Source organism: Scyliorhinus canicula, chromosome 14 (assembly GCF_902713615.1).
Source record: "Scyliorhinus canicula chromosome 14, sScyCan1.1, whole genome shotgun sequence".
Lineage (NCBI taxonomy): Eukaryota > Metazoa > Chordata > Chondrichthyes > Carcharhiniformes > Scyliorhinidae > Scyliorhinus > Scyliorhinus canicula.
Genome location: NC_052159.1, coordinates 60,181,134 through 60,208,581, shown reverse-complemented (window position 1 = coordinate 60,208,581; position 27,448 = coordinate 60,181,134). Strand labels below are relative to the sequence as shown.

Below are 27,448 nucleotides of genomic sequence, written 5' to 3'. Positions count from 1 at the left end.
TCGTGGCGCATTAATGCCAAGCACATTGTTGTAGCATTCCACCATGACTCTTCAGCCGTCCATCACCTTGCCCCTCCTCGACCTCCCTCTCTGCTTCCCTTGTAGAAAGTAAGTCTGAACATATGTAAGTCTTTGCATGAAGTGCATTTTTATAGTGGCAATTTTATGTTTTTAAACTAAAATTAAAAAATAGTAATTTCAAATTGAAATGGAACTGAACAAAATGTTTTCCGTTCGATAGTACACAAACAACCAATTCCTGGAATTGCATAATTAATTTATGGCAACCAATGTTTTGCAATCGAACATTCAAATCTTGAATTTGACTTGTTGCCGTAACTTCATGTTGTTTGCATGATATATGTAACATCATTTCATGTCCTACTCCAACTTTAATTAGATTCTTGAGACTGTATCGAAGTGTCTGAAGTATCGTAGTTTGGAAAGCTTCATGGTTTCCCATTTGGATTACCTTATCCATGAATGGCTGAAAATGGCTGATTCGGGCTACAACTTGCCAACTTTTCCTTATGTCTTGTTAAACTGTTCTAATCTGGAAGGATTTTGCAGGTAAATGGAATATTACTTTCTCTCCAAGTCATACAGTAGGTTACTGTGAAGGTTTTTATCTTTAGGTACCTGAACACATTTAATAGATGTTGCAGTCAATATGTGCTGAATGTTCCTGAAATAACTCATTAATGGCATGAGGAGCAAAAGCATTACTTTAATCTCTCTCATGATCAGCAATATTGTAAATTTTCACTGCATCCTTTATAAAAGGGGCAAGTTAGCATCAGTAATCCTGTGAGTAAAGAGGACTTTGTTCAATGAAAAGCTGTCCTTGTTTAGTATTTTAAAATGTCAGATTGAGAAATGCAGTGCCATCTACTGAACCCTTGCCTAGTGTCTGGAATGTTTTTGGCTGAATCTTCCCGACTTTGAAAATATTTGGGAAATGGGACCATTTCTAGGTTGCAACCCTAATCGTTGCTGCAGTGGACCATCTGGTTTAATATTATGGGAGGTAACCAAGTAGTAAGCCATCTCTGCACTTACTGTCTACACATTGTCCAATTAGGACCTCAGGAGGCATGGGGTAGATACAGTGTTTCCCATTGCAAGTGTAGCTGGTAGTCTTCACTCTCACCAGTGAGAGGTTTATGAGGCCCAAGCAACAGGAAGGTCAGAGTTACAATGGAACTACCATCAGTCATCAGAGGTGCAGTTGCCATTGCGTCAGTTGGGGCACCATGCAAAATATAAGCTTACATGATATTTTGACACCATGGCAAGTCTCTGACATGGCAACACATCAGCCTTGCCATGTGTTACCTGTATGCATTAAAATGCCTTGAAATCACATGCAGTTCCAATCTCTTGCTGTGTGGCTGCTTCATCTAATGCGACATGGTGCTGATTCATACAGCGGTGCACAGGTTCCACGCTAAGTAACAATCCTCCTAAAATCTTGCAGTTAGTTGCCTGGAATGACCTCAGTTGGCTTCCAACTGCTGTGGTTAGCCACCCTCCTGATGAATCCGCCCCTGGTAAAATGACTCTGAGACGGAAAGCCATTTGGAAATTGGCAATCATTCTCCTGATACAAAATTCCCAGCTCCCCTGCCTCCACGGTGCCAGGAGATATCCCCTCTATTTCCACTTTCTGTAAGGTATCACTTCAAAATGATTGGCATTTCCTTTAGCATGTCCTGGCCAAGCTTAATTTGCATTCATAGAATAGAATAGAATAGAATCATAGAATCCCTATAGTGTGGAAGGAGGCCATTTGGCCCATTGAGTCTGCACCAACTCTCTGAAAGAGCACCCTACCTAGGCCCAGTCCCTCTATCCATGTAACCCCACCTAACCTTTGGACACTAAAGGCAATTTAGCATTGCCAGTCCACCTAACCTGCAGATCTTTGGACTGAGAGAGGAAACCGGAGCAGCCGGAGGAAACCCACACAGATACATACAAACTACACAGTTACCCAAAGTCGGACTATAACCTGGCTTCCTGAGGCTGAGGCAGCTATTAACTGTGCCACGGTGCTGCCCCATTCATACCTGCCATTCATCAATGATCATTTTATTGATTATTTAAGTTTGAGCATTATCATATTGTGGGTGGGTCTTTGGCAGTTTCAATGCTCTCAATTCTATATCAGAATTCTGCATCTGAAATGTGAAAATTTAAGTCTATTCAAACAGATGCAATAAATAGGCCAGTGACTGAATATGGTGTTCCTAGCGTTTCGTAAATACATATCAAAGAACAATTGTATGTTTTTTCCCTCGCCTGACACTTTTGTACAAATCCAGTTCAGACAAGTGGGAACAAAAACATAAAATGCTGGAAATATGCCAGGGCCCACCAGAAAGATAGATTAACATTTCAGGACAAGACATAATGTCAGACCTAATAAATTCACTTATGTGAATGTATAGGTTTTCTTGTGGGCATATTTTCACAGCACAAAAACACCCCAAATCTGCAGTCTTACTTACAGAGATCACAGGATCGCTGATGTGTGGAATGCAAACATTCACGCTGCTACCTCAGGAAATGTTCTTCTGATGTTGGAGCGGAGATATGTTGAAGAAGTAGAGTAAACTGAACTTTACTATGCACCTAACTGAAATACCTGAGGTGAGAGTGATTGCTTCTGATGGAATGAGGAATGGAAATGTTTGCTGACTTCCGGTACTATCATTCCTCATCTTTCAGTCCCAAATTCAGTACTAAATTCTCCAAACAGCATGAGCTGTACACGTGGCCAAGAAATAAATAAAATAATATAACCCACATGGCGATTCCTACCTTTCTAGGAAGTCTTACAACACCAGGTTAAAGTCCAACAGGTTTGTTTCAAAGTCCTGATGTTGTAAGACTTCTTACTGTGCTCACCACAGTCCAACACTGGCATCTCCACATCATACCTTTCTAAGAGATAACTTGGATGCCTGTTTTATTAGTATGGGTTTTTAATGCTGATATAAAAACTAATTTTATGACCTAACCTTTGCTGATGATGTGTCCTAGGTCCTATTACAAAATTCTCGTACCGCACCTGATGGTTAAAGGTAACTTGGAAGAGGTGAAATCAATTGCTGAATGCATTAAGTGGGACTGGAAAAAATTGCTTTCTGATTGCCTTCCAAAGATCATGGCTTACATCCTGCCATGCTTTGCATATCAAGATAAGAATGAATCTGATAGTGATATGGCACTTCAAAGGGAAAACGCATCAAAGGTGTTTGATATGTTGAAGGAGGATGATTGCTTAGGGAAGCAGGTGAGATTAACTATTGTATTGTTGCAGCTTGTTTGGGGTTTGCTGCATTTAGCAATTAAATGGAACCGGAGAAGGGTGAGCTCAAACTACTTTTAAAAAATTGAAGCTGGATACTCTTGTTGCCAGTACAAGTCTTTTTTACAGTGATGCTACTACAGGGAGACCTAACAAAGAACAAAGAAAATTACAGCACAGGAACAGGCCCTTCGGCCCTCCCAGACTGCGCCGATCCAGATCCTTTATCTAAACCTGTTGCCTGTTTTCCAAGATCTACTTCTCTCTGTTCCCCACCCGTTCATATATCTGTCCAGATGCATCTTAAATGATGCTATCGTGCCCACCTCTACCACCTCCGCTGGCAAAGTGTTCCAGGCACCCACCACCCTCTGCGTAAAAAACTTTCCACGCACATCTCCCTTCAACTTTCCCCCCCCTCACCTTGAAATCGTGACCCCTTGTAATTGACATCCCCACTCTTGGAAAAAGCTTGTTGCTATCCACCCTGTCCATACCTCTCATAATTTTGGAGAACTCAATCAGGTCCCACCTCAACCTCCGTCTTTCCAATGAGAACAATCCTTTTTTTAAAAATAATTTTTATTGAAAAATTTTGAATTTGTACAACAACATAATAAAATAATAACAATAATAATAGCAATCATAAACATTTGCCCCTCCTCACTAAACAACACAACATATTAACAACAACTTAAATTACCACAATGTTAAGTTACATAACCGTAGAAAAAAAATTGAAACTATAATAAGGAACTTCCCCCCCCCCCCCCCCCCCCCCCCCTCCTCCCGGGTTGCTGCTGCTATTGACCCAGATACCTATCTTTGAGACAGGAAGTCCAGAAAAGGCTGCCACCGTTTATAGAACCCTTGTATTGATCCTCTCAGGGCAAATTTGACCCTCTCTAATTTTATAAATCCCACCATGTCACTGATACAGGTCTCCACACTTGGGGGCCTCGCATCCTTCCACTGCAGCAAGATCCTCCGCCGGGCTACTAGGGACGCAAAGGCCAGGACACCGGCCTCTTTCGCCTCCTGCACTCCCAGCTCCACCGCAACTCCAAAAATCGCGAGTCCCCACCCTGGTTTAACCCTGGATCCAACCACCCTCGACACCGTCCCCGCCACCCCCTTCCAGAATTCTTCCAATGCCGGGCATGCCCAGAACATATGGGCATGATTCGCTGGACTCCCCGAACATCTGGTGCACCTGTCCTCACCCCCAAATAACCTACTCATCCAAGTCCCGGACATGTGGGCCCGGTGCAGCACCTTAAATTGGATGAGACTAAGCCTCGCACATGAAGAGGAAGAGTTGACTCTCTCTAAGGCACCCGCCCAAGTCCCGTCCTCTATCTGCTCCCCAAGTTCCCCCTCCCATTTAGCCTTCAGCACCTCCACTGACGACTCCTCCACCTCCTGCATTACCTTATAGATGTCAGACACCTTCCCCTCTCCGACCCACACCTCCGAAAGCACTCTGTCCATCGCCCCCCACGAGGGCAGCAAAGGGAATCCCTCTACCTGTCGCCTAGCAAACGCCTTTACCTGCAAGTATCTGAACATGTTCCCTTGGGGAAGCCCAAATTTATCTTCCAGTTCCCCCAGGCCCACTAACCTCCCGCCAATAAACAGGTCCCTCAATTTACTGATGCCCACCCTTTGCCACCCCCTAAATCCCCCATCATTGTTCCCCGGGATGAACCGATGATTTCCACCCAATGGAGCCTCCATCGAGCCCCCTGTTTCCCCCCTATGCCGTCTCCACTGTCCCCAGATTCTTAGGGTCGCCGCCACCACCAGGCTCGTGGTATACCTCTTAGGAGAGAGCGGCAACGGCGCCGTTGCCAAGGCACCCAGGCTCGTACCTCTACATGACGCCATCTCCATTCTTTTCCACGCCCCCCCCCCCCCCCCCCCCCCCCATCACCCATTTACGCACCATTGACACATTAGCAGCCCAATAGTACCCCAAAAGGTTGGGCAGCGCCAGCCCGCCTCTATCCCTCCCTCGCTCCAGGAAAACGCTCTTCACTCTCGGAGTCCCATGTGCCCACACAATGCTCAAAATACTGCTAGTCACTCTCCTAAAGAAGGCCCTGGGGATGAAGATGGGCAGGCACTGAAAGAGGAACAAGAACCTCGGAAGCACCGTCATTTTGACGGACTGCACCCTCCCCGCCAACGACAATGGCAGCATGTCCCACCTCTTGAACTCCTCCTCCATCTGATCCACAAGCCTGGTGAAATTATGCTTGTGAGGAGTCCCCCTGTCCCTGGCCACCTGCACCCCCAGGTACCTAAAACTCTCCCCTGCCCTCCTAAGCGGGAGCCTACCAATTCCTTCCTCCTGGTCTCCAGGGTGCACCACAAACACCTCGCTCTTGCCTAAATTTAGTTTATAGCCTGAAAAGGTCCCAAACTCAGCTAGCAGCTCCATCACCCCCGGCATCCCTCCCACCGGGTCCGCCACATACAGTAACAGGTCATCGGCATACAACGACACCCTATGTTCCTCCCCACCTCGCACCAAACCTCTCCACCTCCCTGAATCCCTCAACGCCATTGGCAACGGCTCGATTGCCAATGCAAACAAGGGAGACAGGGGGCAACCCTGCGTGGTCCCTCGGTAAAGCCGGAAGTACTCCGACCTCCTCCCATTCGTGGCCACACACGCCATCGCGGCCTCATATAGCAGCCTCACCCATCTAATAAACCCTTCACCAAATCCAAACCTCCCCAACACCTCCCATAAGTACCCCCACTCCACTCTATCGAAGGCCTTCTCTGCATCCAGCGCCACCACTATCTCAGCCTCCCCCTCAATCACCGGCATCATGATGACATTCAACAGCCTCCGCACATTCGTGTTCAGCTGCCTTCCCTTCACAAACCCTGTCTGATCCTCGTGTACAACCCCTGGCACACAGTCCTCTATCCTGGTGGCCAGGATTTTTGCCAGCACCTTGGCATCCACATTGAGGAGAGATATGGGCCTGTATGAACCATACTGCTGGGGGTCCACGTCCCTCTTTAAGATTAACGAGATCAGCGCCCGCGACATCGTCGGGGGCAAAGTCCCCCCTTCCCACGCTTCATTAAGTGTCCGCACCAGCAAGGGGCCCACTAGGTCTACAAACTTTTTATAAAATTCCACCGGGAACCCATCCGGCCCCGGCGCCTTCCCTGACTGCATCTGCCCGATCCCCTTAACTAGCTCCTCCAGCTCAATCGGCGCCCCCAACCCCTCCACCTGCTCCTCCTGCACCTTCGGGAAAGAAAGCCCGTCGAGGAACCTCTCCATTCCCCTCCTCTCCACCGTTGGCTCCGACCGGTACAGTTCCCCATAAAAGTCCTTGAAGACTTCATTCACCTCTACCCCCTTCCGCACCACATTCCCACTCTTGTCTCTCACTCCAGCAATTTCCTTAGCCGCATCCCGCTTGCGAAGCTGATGAGCCAGCATCCTACTCGCCTTTTCACCATGTTCGTACACTGCCCCTTGTGCCTTCCTCCACTGTGCCTTCGCCTTTCTAGTGGTCAGCAAATCAAATTTAGCATGTAGGCTGCGCCTCTCCCCCAACATTCCCTCCTCTGGTTCCTCTGCGTACCTCCTGTCTACCTCCAGCATCTTTCCCACCAGTCTATCCCTCTCACTCCTCTCGATCCTCTCCCTGTGTGCCCGGATGGATATCAGCTCCCCATGAATCACTGCCTTCAGGGCTTCCCAGACCATCCCCACCTGGACCTCCCCCGTATCATTCACCTCGAGGTACCCCTCAATACTTGCCTGGACCCTCCTACACACCTCCTCCTCCACCAACAACCCCACATCCAACCGCCACAATGGGCGCTGATCCCGCACCTTCCCCATCTCCAACTCTATCCAATGCGGAGCGTGGTCGGAGATTGCAATGGCCGAATATTCGGCCTCCTCCACTCTCGGAATCAGTCCCCTACTCACCACGAAGAAGTCTATCCGAGAATAGACCCTATGTACGTGGGAGAAGAAAGAGTACTCCCGTGCCCTCGGCCTCACAAACCTCCATGAATCCACCCCTCCCATCTGGTCTTTAAACCCTCTCAGTACCTTGGCCACTGCCGGCCTCCTACCCGTCAATGAAAACAATCCTAATCTACTCAACCTTTCTTCATAGCTAGCACCCTCCATACCAGACAACATCCTGGTGAACCTCCTCTGCACCCTCTCTAAAGCATCCACATCCTTCTGGTATTGTGGTGACCAGAACTGCACGCAGTATTCCAAATGTGGCCTAACCAAAGTCCTAAACAACTGTAACATGACCTGCCGACTCTTGTACTCAATACCCCGTCCGATGAAGGCAAGCATGCTGTATGCCTTCTTGACCACTCTATCGACCTGCGTTGCCACCTTCAGGGTACAATGGACCTGAACTCCCAGATCTCTGTACATCAATTTTCCCCAGGACTCTTCCATTGACCATATAGTCTACTCTTGAGTTAAATCTTCCAAAATGCATCACCTCGCATTTGCCTGGATTGAACTCCATCTGCCATTTCTCTTTCCAACTCTCCAATATATCTATATTTTGCAGTATTCTCTGACAGTCCTCCTCGCTATCTGCAATTCCACCAATCTTAGTATCATCTGCAAACTTGCTCATCAGACCACTTATACCTTCCTCCAGATCATTTATGTATATTACAAACAACAGTGGTCCGAGCACGGATCCCTGTGGAACACCACTAGTCACCTTTCTCCATTTTGAGACACTCCCTTCCACCACTACTCTCTGTCTCCTGTTGCCCAGCCAGTTCTTTATCCATCTAGCTAGTACACCCTGAACCCCATACGACTTCACTATTTCCATCAACCTGCCATGGGAAACTTTATCAAATGCTTTACTGAAGTCCATGTATATGACATCTGTAGCCCTTCCCTCATCAATTAACTTTGTCACTTCCTCAAAGAAATCTATTAGGTTTGTAAGACATGACCTTCCCTGCACAAAACCATGCTGCTTATCACTGATAAGTCGATTTTCTTCCAAATGTGAATAGATCCTATCCCTCAGTATCTTCTCCAACAGTTTGCCTACCACTGACGTCAAGCTCACAGGTCTATAATTCCCTGGATTATCCCTGCTACCCTTCTTAAACAAAGGGACAACATTAGCAATTCTCCAGTCCTCCGGGACCTCACCCGTGCTCAAGGATGCTGCAAAGATATCTGTTAAGGCCCGAGCTATTTTGTCCCTCGCTTCCTTCAGTAACCTGGGATAGATCCCATCCGGTCCTGGGGACTTGTCCACCTTAATGCCTTTTAGAATACCCAAAACCTCCCCCATCCTTATGCCGACATGACCTAGAGTATTTAAACACCCATCCCTAGCCTCAACATCCGTCATGTCCCTCTCCTTGATGAATACCGATGCAAAGTACTCATTAAGAATCTCACTCATTTCCTTTGAGTCCACGCATAAATTCCCTCTTTTGTCTTTGAGTGGGCCAATCCTTTCTCCAGTTATCCTCTTGCTCCTTATATACGAATTAAAGGCTTTAGGATTTTCCTTAACTCTGTTCGCCAAAGATATTTCATGACCCCTTTTAGCCCTCTTTAATGCGCGTTTGAGATTTATCCTACTTTCCCGATATTCCTCCAAAGCTTCATCAGTTTTGAGTCGCCTCGATATTATGTATGCTTCCTTTTTCATCTTAGCTAGTCTCACAATTCCACCCGTCATTCATGGTTCCCTAATCTTGCCATTTCTATTTCTCATTTTCACAGGAACACGTCTGTCCTGCACTCTAATCAATCTTTCCTTAAAAGACTCCCACATTTCAAATGTGGATTTACCCTTAAACAGCTGCTCCCAATCCACGTTCCCGAGCTCCTGCCGAATTTTGTTATAGTTGGCCTTTCCCCAATTTAGCACTCTTCCTTTAGGACCACTCTCGTCTTTGTCCATGAGTATTCTAAAACTTACGGAATTGTGATCGCTATTCCCAAAGTAATCGCCGACTGAAACGTCAACCACCTGGCCGGGATCATACCCCAATACCAGGTCCAGTATGGCCCCTTCCCGAGTTGGACTATTTACATACTGCTCTAAAAAACACTCCTGAATGCTCTTTACAAACTCTGCTCCATCTACGCCTCCAACACTACATGAGTTCCATTTAATGTTGGGGAAGTTAAAATCTCCCATCACAACCACCCTATTGCTCCTATGTATGATGCACCACCTGGAAGGTTTAGTCGATTGACATGGTGCATTATACATTTACTCAGGTTTGAAGCCTCCCTTTTTTTCATCCGTGGATTTTCAGTATCCGCAGAGAATTTCGGATTGTTATTTTTTTCCTTTTCACCACAAGCTGAAGGGAAAAACTGCTTATAATTCAGCGTTGTATATTTTTTCACCTTTTCGTTTGTCCAAAACTCGAAATACACCTTTCTGCACGCATCCCTGCATCGTCACTTTGTTGACATTAAGATACAACCAGCACCTCAACATTGCAATTTTTTTTCTCTCTCATTTGGCTTCCTTCAATTTGTCAGCTTATCACCTATTCACTCCGAATGAACACCCTCCTCTCTTGAATTATTTTATTCTTGCCACTTTTCTTTCCCTCCATCCCCTGCCTTCCAAAAAATGTTAGCACCTTTGTACACCATATGGGTGCTAGATGCATCCTGATACATATTCCAGTCTCTACTGTAAATAAGTATTTGTACATACTTCATTAGTGAACACAAAAGGTATTTATTGATAAGAATTGTACAGCAGTCACATGGTAGTAGCTAGTTCCCAAAATGTCTCTTGTCCAGGAGCCTCTCTCACCGTAGAGTGATTCCACACTCCCGATTGGTCACCCAGGCCAGGTGACACTTACTCTGCTGTGTTGCTTCCACAGAGACATCAGTTATGTCGATAGCAGGTCGAGCAGGTACTTTGGTGTTTACTGGTTTGAAAACATTTGATGGCAGCAATGACTGCTGGAGCGTCTCTGTACCCCTCAAGTGGTCTATGTCTTTACAAACATCCATCACTCCATGCCCACTTGGTATGAAAGCGGTCTGATCTTGGAGACAATAATTCTGGGAATCCAACTTCATCCACTACCGAAGATTCTCATTTTTACAGCTTCATTTACATAAATGATTGTGCTGTACAATGTGAATTATGCCTTGCTTTCTGATTACTTTGACTGGCTTCTACCCTCTCTGGCAAATTTGAAAACACGAGGCTCAGTCTTGTTCTGAAACAATGTTTCATTAGCAGTTCTGCTGGTGGAACTCCCGTTGTTGCATGTGGTACGATAGTTGAGAAGGAATTATGAGATATTGGTCTCCCAAGTTTCCTCCTGACAGTTTCTTTAGACCAGTCTTGAAAGTTTTGGATGGCTCTCGGCTAGTCCACTTGATGCTGAATGGTAAGGCACAGTTCTCTAATGTGGTTAATACCATTGAGAGCGGTGACGATTGATCATCCAGGCCAAGTGACCCTTACTCTGCTGTGTTGCCCTGAAAGGAACAATCATCACAAAACCACACAGGATTACAGCCTAGTCAGAATTTTACCTGGCATCCATTCAGCCCACTTCAGCAGGGATCACTGGATAGTAATAGTGAATGGTAACCACATTTTATTTGGTATTTCCCACTACCTAACCAAGAGTAAATGAGGGCACTTATATTAATGCGCTATGTGATAGCAAATGACTACATCGTCAGGGGATTAAGCCTGCGACTTTCTCATCTGAATCATCATGGTACTTACCAGATAAATCTTCCGATCTGTATGACATTATGAATGCATATAGCTAGTGGAACATTTTTTGAGCATGGGTGTTACTACTACCCTTTGCCTTGTACCTAGAATTCTCAATAAAAATTACTTTGACTCTACTTCTCAGTCTCGAGTTGAAATTGGTAATTTACTAGCAACATGAGTTGCAAAGAGATGATATGAGGCAGTTTATGCATAGATGTACATTTATTGCTTCCTATTTTTGTTCTGACAGTAATAACAACTGTAACCTCTGGGAGTTTGCAGGTTCAAACAATCTGTATTTATTATATTTTTGCTGATCCATATTGGCTTATTTTGATTTATCATGAGAACAAGAAATATTTCGGGAAGTAGTAGACATGGTGAAGTCATTCCATGCCATTTTCTTTCAGGAAAGCTGCCTTATTTGCTGTGAGCATGTTTGGTGTAACAATACAATTTCTGAAATATTGTTTGACATTAGTATTTTTCTTTTTTTGTAAAAGCAAATTGACCATTTGAGCCACAACAGCTTGCCAGAGATTGTTGTAGAGCTGCTTAATACCCTGTACGACCCGCCGAACCAAGACGCAGGAGATGGTATTGAGTTGGCAAAGTTTTCTGGGTAAGGAAATTAAAGGAGATTTGAAACCATTCATTGGTAATGAAACTAATAACCGGGTAATAGGTTACCTGCATCCCCACCCAGAATGTTACGAAAAGCAAATTTTTGCCAGCTGTTCCTACATGAAGATTGTATATTTTAAAAAAGAAATAACATGAACATTCTTGAGTTCCATGTGTTTCTTACAAAACTATGGTAGTATCTCAAGCAATCACATCTGTTGGGCTCACTTGTTTTCTTCATTTGAGTTATTTTCATTTTATTTTGGATTTGGTGCCAAATTAAGAGGGGGTAGTTTTAACGGGGGTGGGGGGGGGGGGGGGGCTGCTGTTGGTAGCAAGGGATCTAGCAGAATTAGACAAAATACATTGTGTCGGATAAATATACATGTTCCTGCCTCCAGCTGATTTTCTCGGGAATAAGCTGAACTATGCTGATGCCAACCCACCTGACAGCGGAAGCAAGCCAACTGAGAGTGATGATTAAGCTATCATCTGCAGTGCTCCACCAACATTGCCATTTTACCGGCATTGCCTGGGCACCACTCTGTATCAGCACCTCCGCAACTCAGACTAAGCAGCTTCACAATGGGAGGTTGGAGTAGCACTACAGTTCAGTGCTTTCTGACCTTCAAAGGCAAAAAAATGACAAGGCTGAGGTCTTGTGCTGGCAGAAGCATACCATTGTGTGAGTAGCTCCTGGAGACTCTTGTCTCTGGTGGTGCAGTGGTAGCTACTCTCATTATCCTTGTTGTCCCTCTCCTGCAGCATTTGCAGCAGCACTCTCACTGCAGACACAGTGATGACTGCTGGCCAGCCTTGCAATGGAGCACAATAAAGTGACCTCTTGCCTTCCCAAATTCATGCCGTCGCTAATTGGATCACAATCCCAAACGCAGGTTCTTAATTGGTTGTTTTCTGGAAGATTGAGCAAAAAGGCATGCTGCTCCTGGAAACAGGGTTGAGAACTAAAAATGACTCCGACTGGCAGAATTTTCATAACTTAGAAAGTTTTGGCGAAGAAATCTGGCTGACTTTTATTTATTGTTTCATTGTCAGTCACTGTATTTGCTATGCAAACACTAGATTTATTGAGTAGAGCATAGAATTATGCAAAGTATAATTTTTTTTAGTTGTCTTTTTTTATTTGAATTTAAATGTATTTTCTTAAGATATTTTCATTCAGATTTTTAATTTTATATAATACAAAATAGTGTAGCATTGTGATTCGCACAATTGCTTCACAGCTCCAGGGTCCCAGGTTCGTTTCCCAGCCTGGGTCACTGTCTGCGGAGTCTGCATGTTCTCCCCGTGTCTGCGTGAGTTTCCTCCGGGTGCTCTGGTTTCCTCCCACAGTCCAAAAATGTGCAGGTTAGGTGGATTGGCCATGCTAAATTGCCCTTAGTGTCCAAAAATTTCCATTAATGTTGGGTAGAGTTACTGGTTTATGGGAATCGGGTGGAGGTGTGGGCTTAGGTAGGGTGCTCTTTCCAAGAGTTGGTGCAGACTCGATGGGCCGAATGGCCTCCTTCTGCACTGTAAATTCTATGATTCTATGAAAATAATGCAAAACAACATAGCAGAATAAAACACCAGTACAAACATAAAACCCTGAAAACATAGCCTATCCCTGCCACAACCTAACCTCTCCCCCGCCTTAACAACTAACTTCTTAAAGTAAACAATGAAAGGCTGCCAACTTCGGTAAAACTCCTCAATTGCTCCCCTCACTGTGTACTTGACTGTCTCAAGGTATAGGAACTCATCCGATCTCCCAGCCACACTGAGGCACCGGGTGGAGATTTTTAAATCTGTGCACAAAGTTTCCTTATTTTATTTTGCAGCTTTAAATTTGTGGGAGAGGTCAAACAGTCCAAATTGTCAATTTTATTCACTAGATCCTTGAATATTTGTTGGTCAATAAGAGATATAAATGCCTCCTGGCGCCGAGGTCCCAGGTTCGATCCCGGCTCTGGGTCACTGTCCGTGTGGAGTTTGCCCATTCTCCCCATATTTGCGTGGGTTTCGCCCCCACAACCCAAAGATGTGCAGGCTAGGTGGATTGGCCACGCTAAATTGCCCCTTAATTGGAAACAATTAATTGGGTACTCCATAATTTTTTTTAAAAATAAGAGATATAAATAATCTGAAATGAACACCATCAGTTTTAACTCTTATCAAGTTGAGATACTGTGGATTATCATAGAATTTACAGTGCAGAAGGAGACCATTCGGCCCATCTAGTCTGCACCGGCTCTTGGAAAGAGCACCCGACCCAAGGTCAACACCTCCACCCTATCCCCATAACCCAGTAATCCCACCCAACACTAAGGGCAATTTTGGACACTAAGGGCAATTTATCATGGCGAATCCACCTAACCTGCACATCTTTGGACTGTGGGAGGAAACTGGAGCATCCAGAGGAAACCCACGCACACACGGGGAGGATGTGCAGACTCCGCACAGACAGTGACCCAAGCCGGAATTGAACCTGGGACCCTGGAGCTGTGAAGCAATTGTGCTATCCTTGCACATGGATGCTTGCACATAGATCTGCATCTGTGAGATGAGGAAAGAAGAAATCTGATCGTTTCATTACCTGGATCCATTCTGTGTGTCTCACATTCGGGTTCAATTCCCATACCAGCCTCCCCGAACGGGCGCCAGAATGTGGCAACTTAGGGGCTTTTTACAGTGGCTTCATTTGAAGCCTACTTGTGACAAGCAATTTTCATTTTCACATTGGATTTTTTTGGAAAACTCTTGCATGATTAAATCATAGCTGTATTTTTCTGCAGCAGGGCATCTGTGCTCAGAAATGTTATTTTTTAATTTCTATATAGGGCAATGGACCCTGCTCCCAACCCACCTTATTTCCCATCGTCTGTGGTCAAAGCTACATTGGAATACATTGGTAGCTGCCACAAAGAGAAGTTTAAGTCGCTAGTTACAAGTCTTTCAAGAAACCCGGTAAGTTTCTTGTTCACCTACATTTTTCACTTGTTTTTGCTAATAAAGGAAATAAAGGGGGCATTAACTGTGATGGAAAGCCTTTGAAGATATTATCTATCCTTAATTTAAAATTGACAACTCATTTTATTCCACAGTTTTGAGGGGGAAACCAGAGGTGGGTTGACATTCTTCTCAGTTGCACCTCTCTTTAGCTAATAAGGTAGGTTATCCCAATCTTTCTCACTCAGTTTGAACCATCCTTTAATTAAGGAGACCAATTTCATGGCTACAAGATTGGACTGATCCCAAAAGGTTTTCCCATATTGCAAGGTATAATTGACTCATTCCCGTTGTTTCTGATACAGGCAGCAGCCAAATTTCATACAGCCTGCTGTTTTGCATGATAGCTGTATGCAGCCAGAGCTAAGTGATCTGATAAGAAGCTGCACTCCTTAGTAAGGAGTCCAAATCAATTAAATTTAATGTACTACGTAAAGCCAGCCTGCACCTCTTAAAGAAAAGTGAAGACTTGCTGGAACAAGTGTTGTAACTGCTTATAAACAAGAATGTGAACAAGTAGAGCTCTGCACAACAGAGCTGAGAACATGCACCAAGGTACCCTAATGCTGAGCTGAAATCCTTGGTGAAGGAGATAGACAGGAGGACAGAGTTCCTCTAAATACCGAGCCAAGAGGGTCTGCAGACAACTGGCAAGAGAGTAGGGCAGATAACTGTAATGGTCAGTGCCATGTTCAACCCTGTGGACCTGTGCCCCAGGAAGATCAATCAAATGGTCATGGTAGTGAATTAATCTTCAAATGCCAAATCCCATTAATTGCACCACTAGACTCCCACTGTTCAATGCATCACGCACCCATCACTTACCATCTCCTCTGGGCTTGAGAGGAACTTGCAGTGGGAGAATCCAGTTGTCATGGTCCATGTCAGTACCAGTAACATAGATAGCATTAAGAAAGAGGTTCTGCTTGGGGATTATGAGCAGCTAGGGGCTAAATTAAAAAGTAGAACTACAAAGGTTAGGTGGATTGGCCATGCTAAATTGCCCGTAGTGTAAGGTTAATGGGGGGATTGTTGGGTTACGGGTATACGGGTTACGTGGGTTTAAAGTAGGGTGATCATTGTTCGGCACAACATCGAGGGCCGAAGGGCCTGTTCTATGCTGTACTGTTCTATGTTCTCTATGTTCTAAAGGTAATAAGCTCTTGATTACGACATGAGCCACGAGCTGTGGATAAATAACATTAGAGAGTTAAATGCATGGTACAATGTTTGGTGTGGGAGAAAAGGTTTTGATTCATGGGGCACTGACACCAATACTGTAGAAAGTGAGAGTTGCACCATTGCGACAGTCTTCACTTGAACTATGCTGAGACGAGTGTTCTAACGAGTCATATAACTAAGGTAGTAGAGAGGGCTTTAAACTAAATATGGAGTAGGGAGGAATCACATGAGGTGAGATATGGTAAATTTAAAAGAAAGGTCAAGGCAATAGTCAGAGTAGCAATATGAGTAATGATAACCAGGAATGGACAGAGCACACAAACTGAAGAGTGCATCAGCAAAAAAGCACAGTTTGCAAAATTAGTGCAAAAACAGACTTAAAGGCTCTGAATCTGAATAAATGCAGTATTTGTAACAAAACAGATGAATTGGTAGCTCAATAGAAATAAATATGTATGACATGATGGCCATTACTGAGACGTGGATGCTGACCAAAGCTGCAACCTACATATTCGCGGGTATTTGACATTTTGGAAAGACAGGAATCTGGGAAAAAGTGGTGTTAATTAGGAATGGCATTAGTACAACAGTAAGAGATAACCTTACTTCAGAAGACCAAGATGTAGAATCAGTTTGGGTTGAGATAAGTCGCTTGGGAGTAATTTATAGGACCCGTAACCGTAGCTACACTTCAGGAAGGGTACACAAGAAGAAATAATGGGAGCCTGTAAGAAAGGTACTGCAATAACCATGGGTGATTTCAATCTTCATATAGATTAGATAAAGCAGATTGGCAAAGTTGATGAGGAAGATCAGTTCATAGAGTGTATTCAGGACAGTGTCTTAAAGCAGCAGTACATTCTGTTGCTAATCAGGAAGCAGGCTATTTTAGGCCTGGTAATATGCAATGAAACAGAATTAATTTACTTGCCTTTATCCGTCATGGCAGAGATTATAAGAGCAGGGAAGTTATGTTGGAGCTATTCAAAACTTTGGTTAGGCCACATCCAAGGTGTACTTGGATTTCCAAAAGGCATTCACTAAATTGCTCTTTAAAGGTTACTCCACAAAATAAGAGTTCATATTGTAGGGGTGTCACATATTAGCATGGATAGATGATTGGTTAGGGAACAGAAAACAGAGCGTAGGAATAAATGAATAATTTTTCAGTTGACAAGCTCAAACTAGTGGAGGAAGGATCAATACTGGTGCCTCAAATTCAGATTTACATGTAAAGCAGAATACTGCGGATTTCTATTTCTGGCCAGTTCCTGGGTGATAAGGGGTGCGGCTGATTATGAACAAATAAGGTGACATAATGAGTACTTTGTGTTGGTGTTTTCTGAAGAAGAGGATGCTGACGAAATACCAGTAGAAGCAGAGATGGTAGAGATAATGATGGGTTGAAAATTGATAGGCAGGATGTATGTGAAAGCATGTCAATAATTAAATTGGATAAGTTGCCAGGTTTGGATGCATCCTCAGTTGCAAAAGAAAGTGAGGGTGGAGATGACAGAAGGGCTAGCCATATTCTTCTAGATTTTTCTAGCTATGGGGAATATTCTAGGAGATTGGAAAGTGACACCTTTGTTCAAAAATTCACAATTCCTAGTGACATGAGCGGGAGGTAATATTTTAGAAACTGTAATCAAGGGTAAAAAAAAACAGTCACTTGGAGAGATTTGAAATAATTAAGGAGAGCCAGCACTGATTTGTCAAGGACGCTATGCTGAGAGATTTGTCAAAGGCAGAGATTGAATTTGACTTACCTAATTGAATTTTTTGATAAAATAACAGAGAAAATTGATATAGGGAATGCACTGGATATTGTCTATATTACATATATACTGGATAGATTGGTAGAATGGGAAGACAAGTGGCAAACGTGATACATTTTGGCAGAAATAACGGAAAGGCAATATATGCTTAATTTCACAGTTGGTAATATATGTTTAATTGCACAGTTCTAAGAGTGTGGAGGGATAGAGGAACCTATGGATGCATCTGCACATGTCCTTGAGGTGGCAGGACATATTATTGAAAATTGAAAATCGCTTATTGTCACGAGTAGGCTTCAATGAAGTTACTGTGAAAAGCCCCTAGTCGCCACATTCCGGCGCCTGTTCGGGGAGGCTGGTACGGGAAGAGAGTAATTAGCAAAGCACACAGAATCTTGGGCATTATAAATTGAACAGTTTAGCACAAAAGCCAAGAAGTAGTGCTGAACTTTAATGAAGCTCTGGTTGGCCACAACGAGAGTTATTGTGTCCACTTCCAGCCACCACACTTTCGGAAGGATGTGAGTGTCCTTGAGCATGTACAGAGGAAATTTATCAGAATGATTCTTGTGTGAGGGAATGTAGCTATATTAGATTGGAGAAGCCGGGACTCTTCTCCTTGGAGCAAAAGAGGCCGTGGGGAGATCTGACAGAGACGGCACAGTGGTTAGCACTGCTGCCTCAAAGCGCCAGGGACCTGGGTTCAATTCCGGCCTCGAGTGACTGACTGTGTGGAGTTTGCACTTTCTCCCCGTGTCTGCATGCGATTCCTCCGGGTGCTCCGGTTTCCTCCCACATTCCAAAAATGTGTGGGTTAGGTTGATTGGCCATGCTAAATTGCCCCCGATTGTCCAAAATGTTAGGTGGGGCTACTGGGTTACGGGGATAGGGTCGGGTTGGAGAGTAGGTAGGTTATTCTTTCCAAGGTCGGTGCAGACTCGATGGGCTGAATGGCCTCCTTCTGCACTGTAGAGATTCTCCTAGAGGTGTACATGATTGTGACCAGTTTTGGACAAGTTAGGCAAAGAAAATCTGATAGTACAAGGTCCAGGGGACACAGATTTAAGATTTTGGCAAGAGATGCAGAAAGCAAGATATTTTTTACACAAGTAAATGGTAATGACTTGGAACTCGTTGCCTATGGGGGTAGTGGATGCGGTAACATTCAGTGATTTCAAAAGGAAAGTGGATAGGCACGTAGGGAAGTAAATTTGCAGAGCTCTGGGAATTGAGCTGGGGAATGGGTCTGACTGGGTTATTCTATCATGAGCCAGCATGGGCTTGATGGCCTCGTTCTCACTCCATGACTTTTAAACACCTGGAATTACAAGTTTCTGAAATGTGTTGTCAACAGGATTCCATCCAAAAAATTTTGCTAGCAATTTCCAAGAAAGCAGCAGACAACAGCAGTGCCTACGAAAAGCATCGAATCCTGATGATGTATCGTTTGTTTGTAAACTTGCTGCTGAAAGAGATAAAAGACGGCCTGGGTGGCGTTTGGGCATTTGTTCTTCGTGATGTTATCTACAGTCTGATCCACCATATCAACAGCTGGTCAGTCTTTCATTTTCTTATTCTTTTGAAGGCTCGGTTCCAATTTATTTGGCCAAGCAAAGACTGCATTAAACAAAAAGTTAATACATTTTCTCTTCCCCCTTGTAAAGATTCCAACTCTTTCAGTTGTGCTGTTCCATAAACACCGGCCATGTTCTCACTCTTCTAGTTGTCGAAAAGCTAAATTATTCCTGGAGTGGGGGTTGGAGGGGAATTAGAGTTTAGGTGGACTTCACCTTACCTGATGCATTTTGTAAGAGGGGACCATTGAATAGCATTACGTTGCTGAGGCCCTTGTTAATTGTTTTCCCCTACCTACCTGAATAATGCTGGTTTTCTTCTGGTTTCCTAGCTACCTACTAACTCATCGCAGGTTGAATCTATAAACCTTCCTGGTTTGTGATTCTTATTTCAAGACGGGGCAATGATCTACCAGGCCATGAACGACGAGATTTTTCTTTTCATTTTAGTGTTTGATTGTTCTCTAAATATTATTCTGTGTAATATTAATAGTTCATGTCAATCTAGGCTTCTTCATTCTCTTCCCTTAAGGAATTACTCCTAACAATAGGAAGTTGTCCAAATGATTGAAGCATCATGGAAACAAGATTAGTACATTAGATCAATCATCCTTTGAATTCTTCCGTCACTTGGCTACATAATAAAATTCTGTTTGGAAGAATCACTTTTATCCACCTGCTGATATTGGAGTGTGATATCGGTGGGACCCGATCGCGGGCCAGGCCACCGTGGCCGGAGAATCCCGCCCCATTTCCTTACTGACAGGATGCACAAAGATGTGCAGGTTAGGTGGATTGGCCATGATAAATTGCCCTTAGTGTCGAAAATTGCCCTTAGTGTTGGGTGGGGTTACTGAGTTCTGGGGATAGGGTGGAGGTGTTGACCTTGGGTAGGGTGCTCTTTCCAAGAGCCAGTGCAGACTCGATGGGCTGAATGGCCTCCTTCTGCACTGTAAATTCTATGTAATAAAATATATGACAGCAAACATATTTATGAATTAATTTATCTGTGTCTTTTAAGTAAATCCTCTTCACATGGGATCTAATCTGGTTCCTTCTCGGACAACTTTGTTGCAATTTTCAGAAACTCACCTGTGGGGACTGCAACAGTACACTGGAGCTCAGTGCCTCTCTTAAAAAAATTAGTTACAAGTGATGGTGTGTATAACGTATCGCAAGCATCTTATAAGGTGTTATTAAGTTGACGAATATAAAAAACTTTAATTTCCATTAGCTACTTGTAGTGAATGGTTCCACAGCCATTTTGAGTTAATGAATGTTAGATAATGGGGTATCTGAAATCCTAATATGGACTCCAATTGCTCCAAAGACCCACATTTTACACCAATGCCTTATGTTAGATATTAGGTGAATCTTCTGTGGAGTAACAATCACCGTTGGATTACCACTGTACTCCTATTTTCTTACATTAGACTGGAGCTCCACATTTCTGGCCTGGACATCTGACCTGGTCCTGCTGAGAAATGTGGAGCGCAGCAGCTCCTGGAGGCTTTCAGTGCAGTGCAGGATCATCAGGGTAAATGAAGCCACGCTCCCTTTTTATGGCACTAGCCCCGGTAAACCAGTACGTTTAAATGTCCCAGCCACTTTGACAAACTATGAGAGGGAATAGGTGGGATGGTGTAGAATGGGTCTGGATGGAGTTAGAGGGTTGGGCGGGGTTGGGGAGTCGAGGGGGTGAGGCTAGGTGGGAGGATCAAGTGGTCAGGGAGGTGAGGAGATCGTTGGGAGGTTAGTTGTGAGTGTGGTCCGGTGGGGGTGGGTTCATAAAGTAGTTACCTAAGTGTTATTTTAATGCTTCTAACCTTTCCTGGGTACCTTCTTCTATGTAAGTCAGAACCATCCGAAGTCTCCAACTTTAAATCAGAGTTTTAGATAGCCCCAGACACCGGGTAATTGCCCAACTGAAGTTGAAACTTCCTGGGCAAATCCCATGCAGTTCTTGCAGGGGACATCCTCGGGGTCCTCCAGGCATCTTCTAGTGTACGACACTCTGAGGAGCAATAGACCTGGGCCATCATTTTTTCAGTCCATTTGTTGCTAATATTCTTTTCAGGCCATCACACATGGATGATGTATCTACACGTAGTTTTTCTCTGTGTTGTGACCTTTTAAATGTTACTTGCCAAACTGCTGTGGAGCACTGTGGAGATGCACTTGAAAGCCACCTTCATGTTATCGTGGGCACGCTTATACCATTGGTCCATGAGCAGCCAGGGATTCGCCAGCAGGTGAGCTGATTCATTATGTTGTCTTTGTTTGTGACTTGCAGTTTTAAGTCTCATGGGCTTAATTTTTTTCCTATTGAAACTGTAGTTAAAAACTTAAACATGTAGTAATAAAATAATTCTACCGTGTAATGTCTTTGATGTAGAAAAATCTCCCATTGTGCCCCACAGAAGCACAATCAAAATGGATTGGGCCTAAGACAGAAATGAACAAGTGCTTCGGAAGAGAAATTGGTGTAAAGGCATCAAGGGTTAGGGAAGTGGAGTGGCAGAGAGATTTAGGGAGGATACCCACAGTGTTGAGCCTATGTAGCTGTAGACAAAACGGCCAATGGGACCAGAGGAGATCAATAAGTAACCTAAACAAGAATGGGGATTTAAAATTGGAGGTGTAAGGGAGTGGAGAACTAATGCAGAACTGCACCTCTATAATTGTTTCATTTCCGTGTGAAACTGAGCTGAAATCGAACATGATTGCTTTCTGTTCCTGAGTTGTTTTAACACATCATTGTGCCTCTCTATTTTAATGTTGATTCAAAAATTTAGTGAATTGTATTCATAACTTTTTCAGGCCCTAGAATTGCTGAGGTATCTAGTGATAACTAATCAAGGCAATGAGAACTTGTACAATGCAATTAGACGGTTGGATTCATTCCCTGATCTTCCTGACTTCAGAGAGCTGCGTCTTACCCAAAAGAAAATCAAGTACAGCAAAAGACAGTTCACGTTGTTGGAGGTAACATTTTTTTTAAATGAGCACTTGAAGGACTAAATGTCTTGCTTTCATTCATTCTTGGAAGAGCTTTGATGAAATTATACAATTTAACTTTTTAATGTGGCAAGGTGGACAGCACTGGGACTGCGGCGCTGAGGACCGGGTTTGAATCCCGGCCCTGGGTCACTGACCGTGTGGAGTTTGCACATTCTCCCCATATCTGCGTGAGTTTCACCCCCACAACCCAAAAGATGTGCAAGTTAGGTGGATTGGCTATGCTAAATTGTCCCTTAATTGGGGGAAAAAAATAATTGGGTGCTCCAAATTTATTTTTTAAAAAGTCACTTTTTAACTTATGCATGCTTTTCACTGAAATTCTTGTAGATGGGTTTATATCTGTCTGGTGAAAAATCTATGTACTCTTCTGAATTGTGGTAAATTGAACTTTCAAATGAGAGGGTTATAAAGCTGCAGTAGTATTTTAACCATTGGAACTATGAAATAATTCACTTTACGTTTGGAAAGCCTGTTTGCACAACCTCTTACAAAACCAATCCCTATTCGAAATTGCTCTAAAATATCATGTTGCATAGTTGATGATAATTATGAGCAGATTAATTTCACACTGGGAGAACTGCCAGTTTAAAACAGCCATCAGTTACAGCTGCTTTCTAGGAAAACAAAGTTTTGCCTGAGATGTTCATTAGTTCTGCACTCTATTTCCAGGCACAAAGCGGGTGCCAAACAATCTGTATGACTGGCTCATTACATGTTGAAAGTACACCACCTGTCATATTGAATTAAGCAACATCATATGAAAAACATCTGTTTTCTGTGTTATAAAGCTTAATTTTGATCTCTAAGTTTTCTGGTATTGAAGTGTTTTTGGCTGCCTTCAATATAGTTTTATTTCAATCATGGGTGTTCTGGTAGGGTTGCCTTTAAGGCTGGAGGATGAGGGTGAACACCCAAGAAAGTAGTTGAAATTGTAATATAAGAGAGAAGGCAAAAGGTCACACCTACAGAATATCTTCAAAAAACAGCACTTGCCCTTCCTGAACATCTCTGAAGCACAATGCATCATAGCAACTTTGCTTCACAAAGGAGGCTAATGCCAAACAATGTCGCCTACTATGGACACAACAAGCCTTGAACCAGGGCATGGAAGGCACTACTTGTGGCAGTAATAGTCACCCTTAACGTTTATGCTACAGGCTGCAGAAGGTGACATCAATAGCATCATCCAGCTTGCGGTGTACTATTGGAAAAGGGTCCCACTTCCTTAACCACCAGAGCGCCATCTAGATTTTTATCTGCTTTGCATTTGTCATCATCAGCCCCGAACTGAAAAACAATCCTCGGCCCCTCTGCCCTTACAAACCATGTGCCTCATTTCCAACCTCACTTTTCTCTCCAAGTCTTTGAATGTGTTGTCACTTCTCAAATCTGTGACCATCTCTCCTGAAAATCAGTGTTTCAACCCGAACGACCAATCAGGATTCTGCCCTTGCCACAACATTGAAGCAACCATTATCAAAATGACAGAAGATATCCTATGTGACTGGTAAACTATGCTTCCTCGTTTTTCTTGACTGTAGGCCTTGACACAGTTGATCACACCATCCTCTTCAAATGCCCCTCCACTGTCATCTATGGAACCAGGTTTGTGGTGAGGACTGAAACTGGCTTTGGCTTTCCCAATATTTGGTTGGAGAAAATATCTGTTCATCTAGCATTACATACCAGACAAGCAGCGAGAAAATTTGGAGATTGTGAAGAGAGAGGTGATGATGGAGTGGAGCTGAATGAAGTCAGCATACATGTGCAATCTGATGTATTTTTGGACAATGTTGCCAAGGGGCAGCATTTTTTCATAAATAATCTTTATTGTCACAAGTAGTACATTAACGCTGCAATGAGCTTCCGCTTGTGACCATGGAGTGATTGGTCACATAAAGGGCTGTTCCTGTTCAAAGTCACAGAAAAGGGCTCTTTTTACCCAGATTCTGTGGAATTTTGATGAAAAGACGTAGGTGAATGTTAGAGGAGTAGTTTACCCCTGGAATGTCTTCAGATCACCGGACCCGGCAGAAAACAGCGAAAGGGTTGGCTGGAAAGTTGAAACAGTCTTGTGCTTCACAGACAGTCTCTTCCAGCATGCAGGCGGGGGAGGGGCAAGTGTAAGGCCCCAGATACAGGAACTGATGACTTTTATCAAGGAGGAATTCCATAAGCAGAGGAAGGAAATGCATGAGGATCATGCAAAGGCCTTTGCAGAAGCTGTGGCACCCCTGAAGAGTACTTTAGAGCAGATGGAGAGATGTTTGGAGGTGCAGGGGTCACAGATTCGGGAGATTGAAGGAGTGATCTTGGGCCACAGCGGTCATGTGGTGGCTCTGGAGGGGGAGGTGGGGCTCCTAGGAGACGTTTGTAAAACGCTGAGGGCAAAGGTTGAGGAGCATGTTGCTCGTTCTGGTGAGTGCGCTTTACACTCAATTGGCTCTGTTTTATTACTTAGCTCTAGAGTCGCCAGGTATCCTTATGATACCACCACGAAGTTCAAGTTCAGATCAATGACTCAATACACCAATTAGTAAGGTTCAAATCAAAACATGTTTATTAATACACAGTTAATCGCTACCCATGCATACAATACTAAAAGACTAGGCTATTCCTACCACTAACAGGCCAGTACTTATCTGGATAAGGGAACCCGCTGGGTCAGGGAACAATGGCCTCTTGCTCGATCCTGAGTCTGCAGGCTTCCAGCTGGTATGGACTAAGGGGTCAGGAGCGTCTATCTCGTAGCGTGCATTGACTGGACACTTACTTGATGGTGCAGCAGTTGGCCAGGCCTCTCCTTCTTATGGTCAAGTTCTTCGAGAGCTGCTAAGATGTTCTGCTGGGAGGGCCGTCTAAGAGAGCGAACTGACCTTGGGGGCTCGATCTTATAGTCCTCAGGGGCTTTGCGCCCTATTGGGCGGACCCTGAGCTTACTTCCAATCGATTGGATCCCATACCAATCGATTGGTTTGAATTCCCCAATATTGGGGCTGTTTCCCGATCACTGGGCGGTCCTTGGGTGCCCGTTTGTTTCTTTTGTCTTGGACTCCTGCTGGCGCCGAGGAGTCTAGCTTTACTTCGATCACCTTTGATTGTTACTATTGTGCCTGGGAATCGCTCATTAATATGCATGGCTGCTGGTTTCAGTGCTGTCTGCTTTCTTTGCAGGCAGAATACACAGGAAAACTCTGCAAACTGCTTGTTTCTCTGGGATTGTCCAATTTTCCCTGCGTTACTTGTGTTTCTCCATTTTAACTTGGGAAGTGGCCAACTCAGGTGGCTACAAGCAGGAGAATACCTCCAGAGGACGGAACCTGCGAATAGTCGGCCTGCCTGAAGGAGTGGAAGGTGTGAGTGCCTCGAGGTACGACTCGAGGATGCTGGCGGGACTGGTGGCAGAAGGGGTGCTAGATAAGGCACCTGAAGTGGACCGAGCGCATAGGTCTCTGAGGCAAAAGCCTAGATCTGGGGAGCCGTCGCGGGTGGTGATCGTGAGATTCCATAAATTTGTGGAGAAAGAGAAAATTCTACGGTGGGCCAGGGAGAAGCGTAGCTGCGACTGGGAGGGAAATAACGTCCGGATTCATCAGGGCGTTGGAGCTGAGTTGACAAAACGGCGAGGAGATTTCAACAAGGACAAGCTCGTGCTGTACCGGCTGCAGATCAGGTTTGGGGTGCTCTACCCGGCAAAGTTATGGGTGAGTTCTGAGGCCGGGAGCATTATTTCGAGGCACCAGAAGCGGCCGAAGACTTCATTAAGGAGCATAAACTGGGCGAGAACTGATTGGACAATGTTTGGGAAAATTTGCTGGCACTATGTAATGGTCAGCAGCATGTTTGAAGTGGGTGTAGGGATTGAGGGATTTTCGTCTTTTTTTGTTAGGGGGGGGGGGGCAGGCAGAGGTTCTGTTCAATGTTGAGATTGTAAGGGTGAAAAGTTTATGTGGGGATGGATATTCCCATCCCCCCTACTGTTTTATGTGACTGTTTGTGTTTAACATCTGTTTGTTTGCTTTTGGAGAAGGCTGCCTGGAGTTCAGGAGAGGTCCTTGTTTGGGTGAGGGAGGGTAAGGCCAGCAGGAGGCCTTCTTTGAGCTGAGGGGGGGTCATTAGGATGTGCCTTTGGGAAGGGGCAGCCGCGCTAGCAGGTTATGCTGGTGAACGGAAGTGAGGTGGTGGGGGAGAAGACCAAGAGGGGTGGAAAGGGGAAGTGGGGGGAGAAGAAGGGGAAAAGCGAGGGGGAGGGGTTTCTGCGACGCGGCAGGGGGTGAGAGATGACATGGTCAAGGGCGAAGAAAGGGGGCCATGTGGGATGGGCTGGGTACAGAGTGGAATTAAAGGGGCAGGAGTTAAGTTGGGAAGATGACGGACAGTAGAGGGGATTGGAGGCGCAGCCTCCGGTAAGGTTGGGAACGTGGAATGTCCGGGGACTGAATGGGCCGGTTAAAAGGTCGCGGGTGTTCGCGCACCTCAGGAGCTTGAAAGCGGGGGTTGCCTTTTTGCAGGAGACACACCTTCGTGTGAAGGACCAGGTTAAGTTAAGGAAGGGGTGAGTCGGGCAGGTTTTTCACTCTGGGTTTGATTTGAAATCGAGGGATGTGGCGATTTTAATGAGCAAAAAAATGGGATTTGTGAGTGCGAAGGAGGTGAGGGATCCAGGTGGGAGATATGTGATTGTGAGTGGGGTATTGGAAGGGGCACTGGTAGTGTTGGTAAATGTGCATGTCCCAAATTGGGATCATGTGGTTTTTATGAGGGCATTGCTGGCAGCAATCCTGGATTTGGCCACATACCAGTTGATCATGGGAGGAGATTTTAACTGTGTCCTGGAGACACGGGTGGATAGATCGAGCCCCAGGTCGATGGGTGGGGTATGAATGGCAAGGGAGCTCGGGGGGGGTTTATGGAGAGAATGGGTATGGTGGATCCATGGTGCTTTCAGAACCATGGGGGAAGGGAGTATTCCTTCTTTTCACACGTCTATAAGGTGTATTCGGGGATTGATTACTTTGTAGTAAGTCGGGAGATTTTGGTTGAGGTGGAGGGGGCAGAGTATGCGGGGATAGTTATCTCGGACCATGCACCTCACTGGCTTGATATTCGGTTCAGTACGGGACGAGAGCAGAGGCCGGGTGGAGGTTTGACTGGCGGACGGAAGATTTTGTGATAAGGTGCGGT

The 27,448-nt window shown here is 44.7% G+C and overlaps 1 protein-coding gene across 5 annotated transcripts in view; it reads left to right on the top strand.

Moving 5' to 3' along the window:
* Window positions 1-27,448, top strand: part of atm (ATM serine/threonine kinase) — a 215,734-nt gene that overhangs the window by 89,724 nt on the left and 98,562 nt on the right. For all 5 annotated transcript variants that reach the window (XM_038818310.1, XM_038818311.1, XM_038818312.1 and 2 more), the window contains exons 25-31: window positions 401-570; window positions 3,046-3,298; window positions 11,580-11,698; window positions 14,541-14,667; window positions 19,024-19,223; window positions 21,321-21,495; window positions 22,064-22,228. In XM_038818310.1, the coding sequence (XP_038674238.1) occupies window positions 401-570; window positions 3,046-3,298; window positions 11,580-11,698; window positions 14,541-14,667; window positions 19,024-19,223; window positions 21,321-21,495; window positions 22,064-22,228 (1,209 nt within the window). The remainder of the gene's footprint in view (window positions 1-400; window positions 571-3,045; window positions 3,299-11,579; window positions 11,699-14,540; window positions 14,668-19,023; window positions 19,224-21,320; window positions 21,496-22,063; window positions 22,229-27,448) is intronic.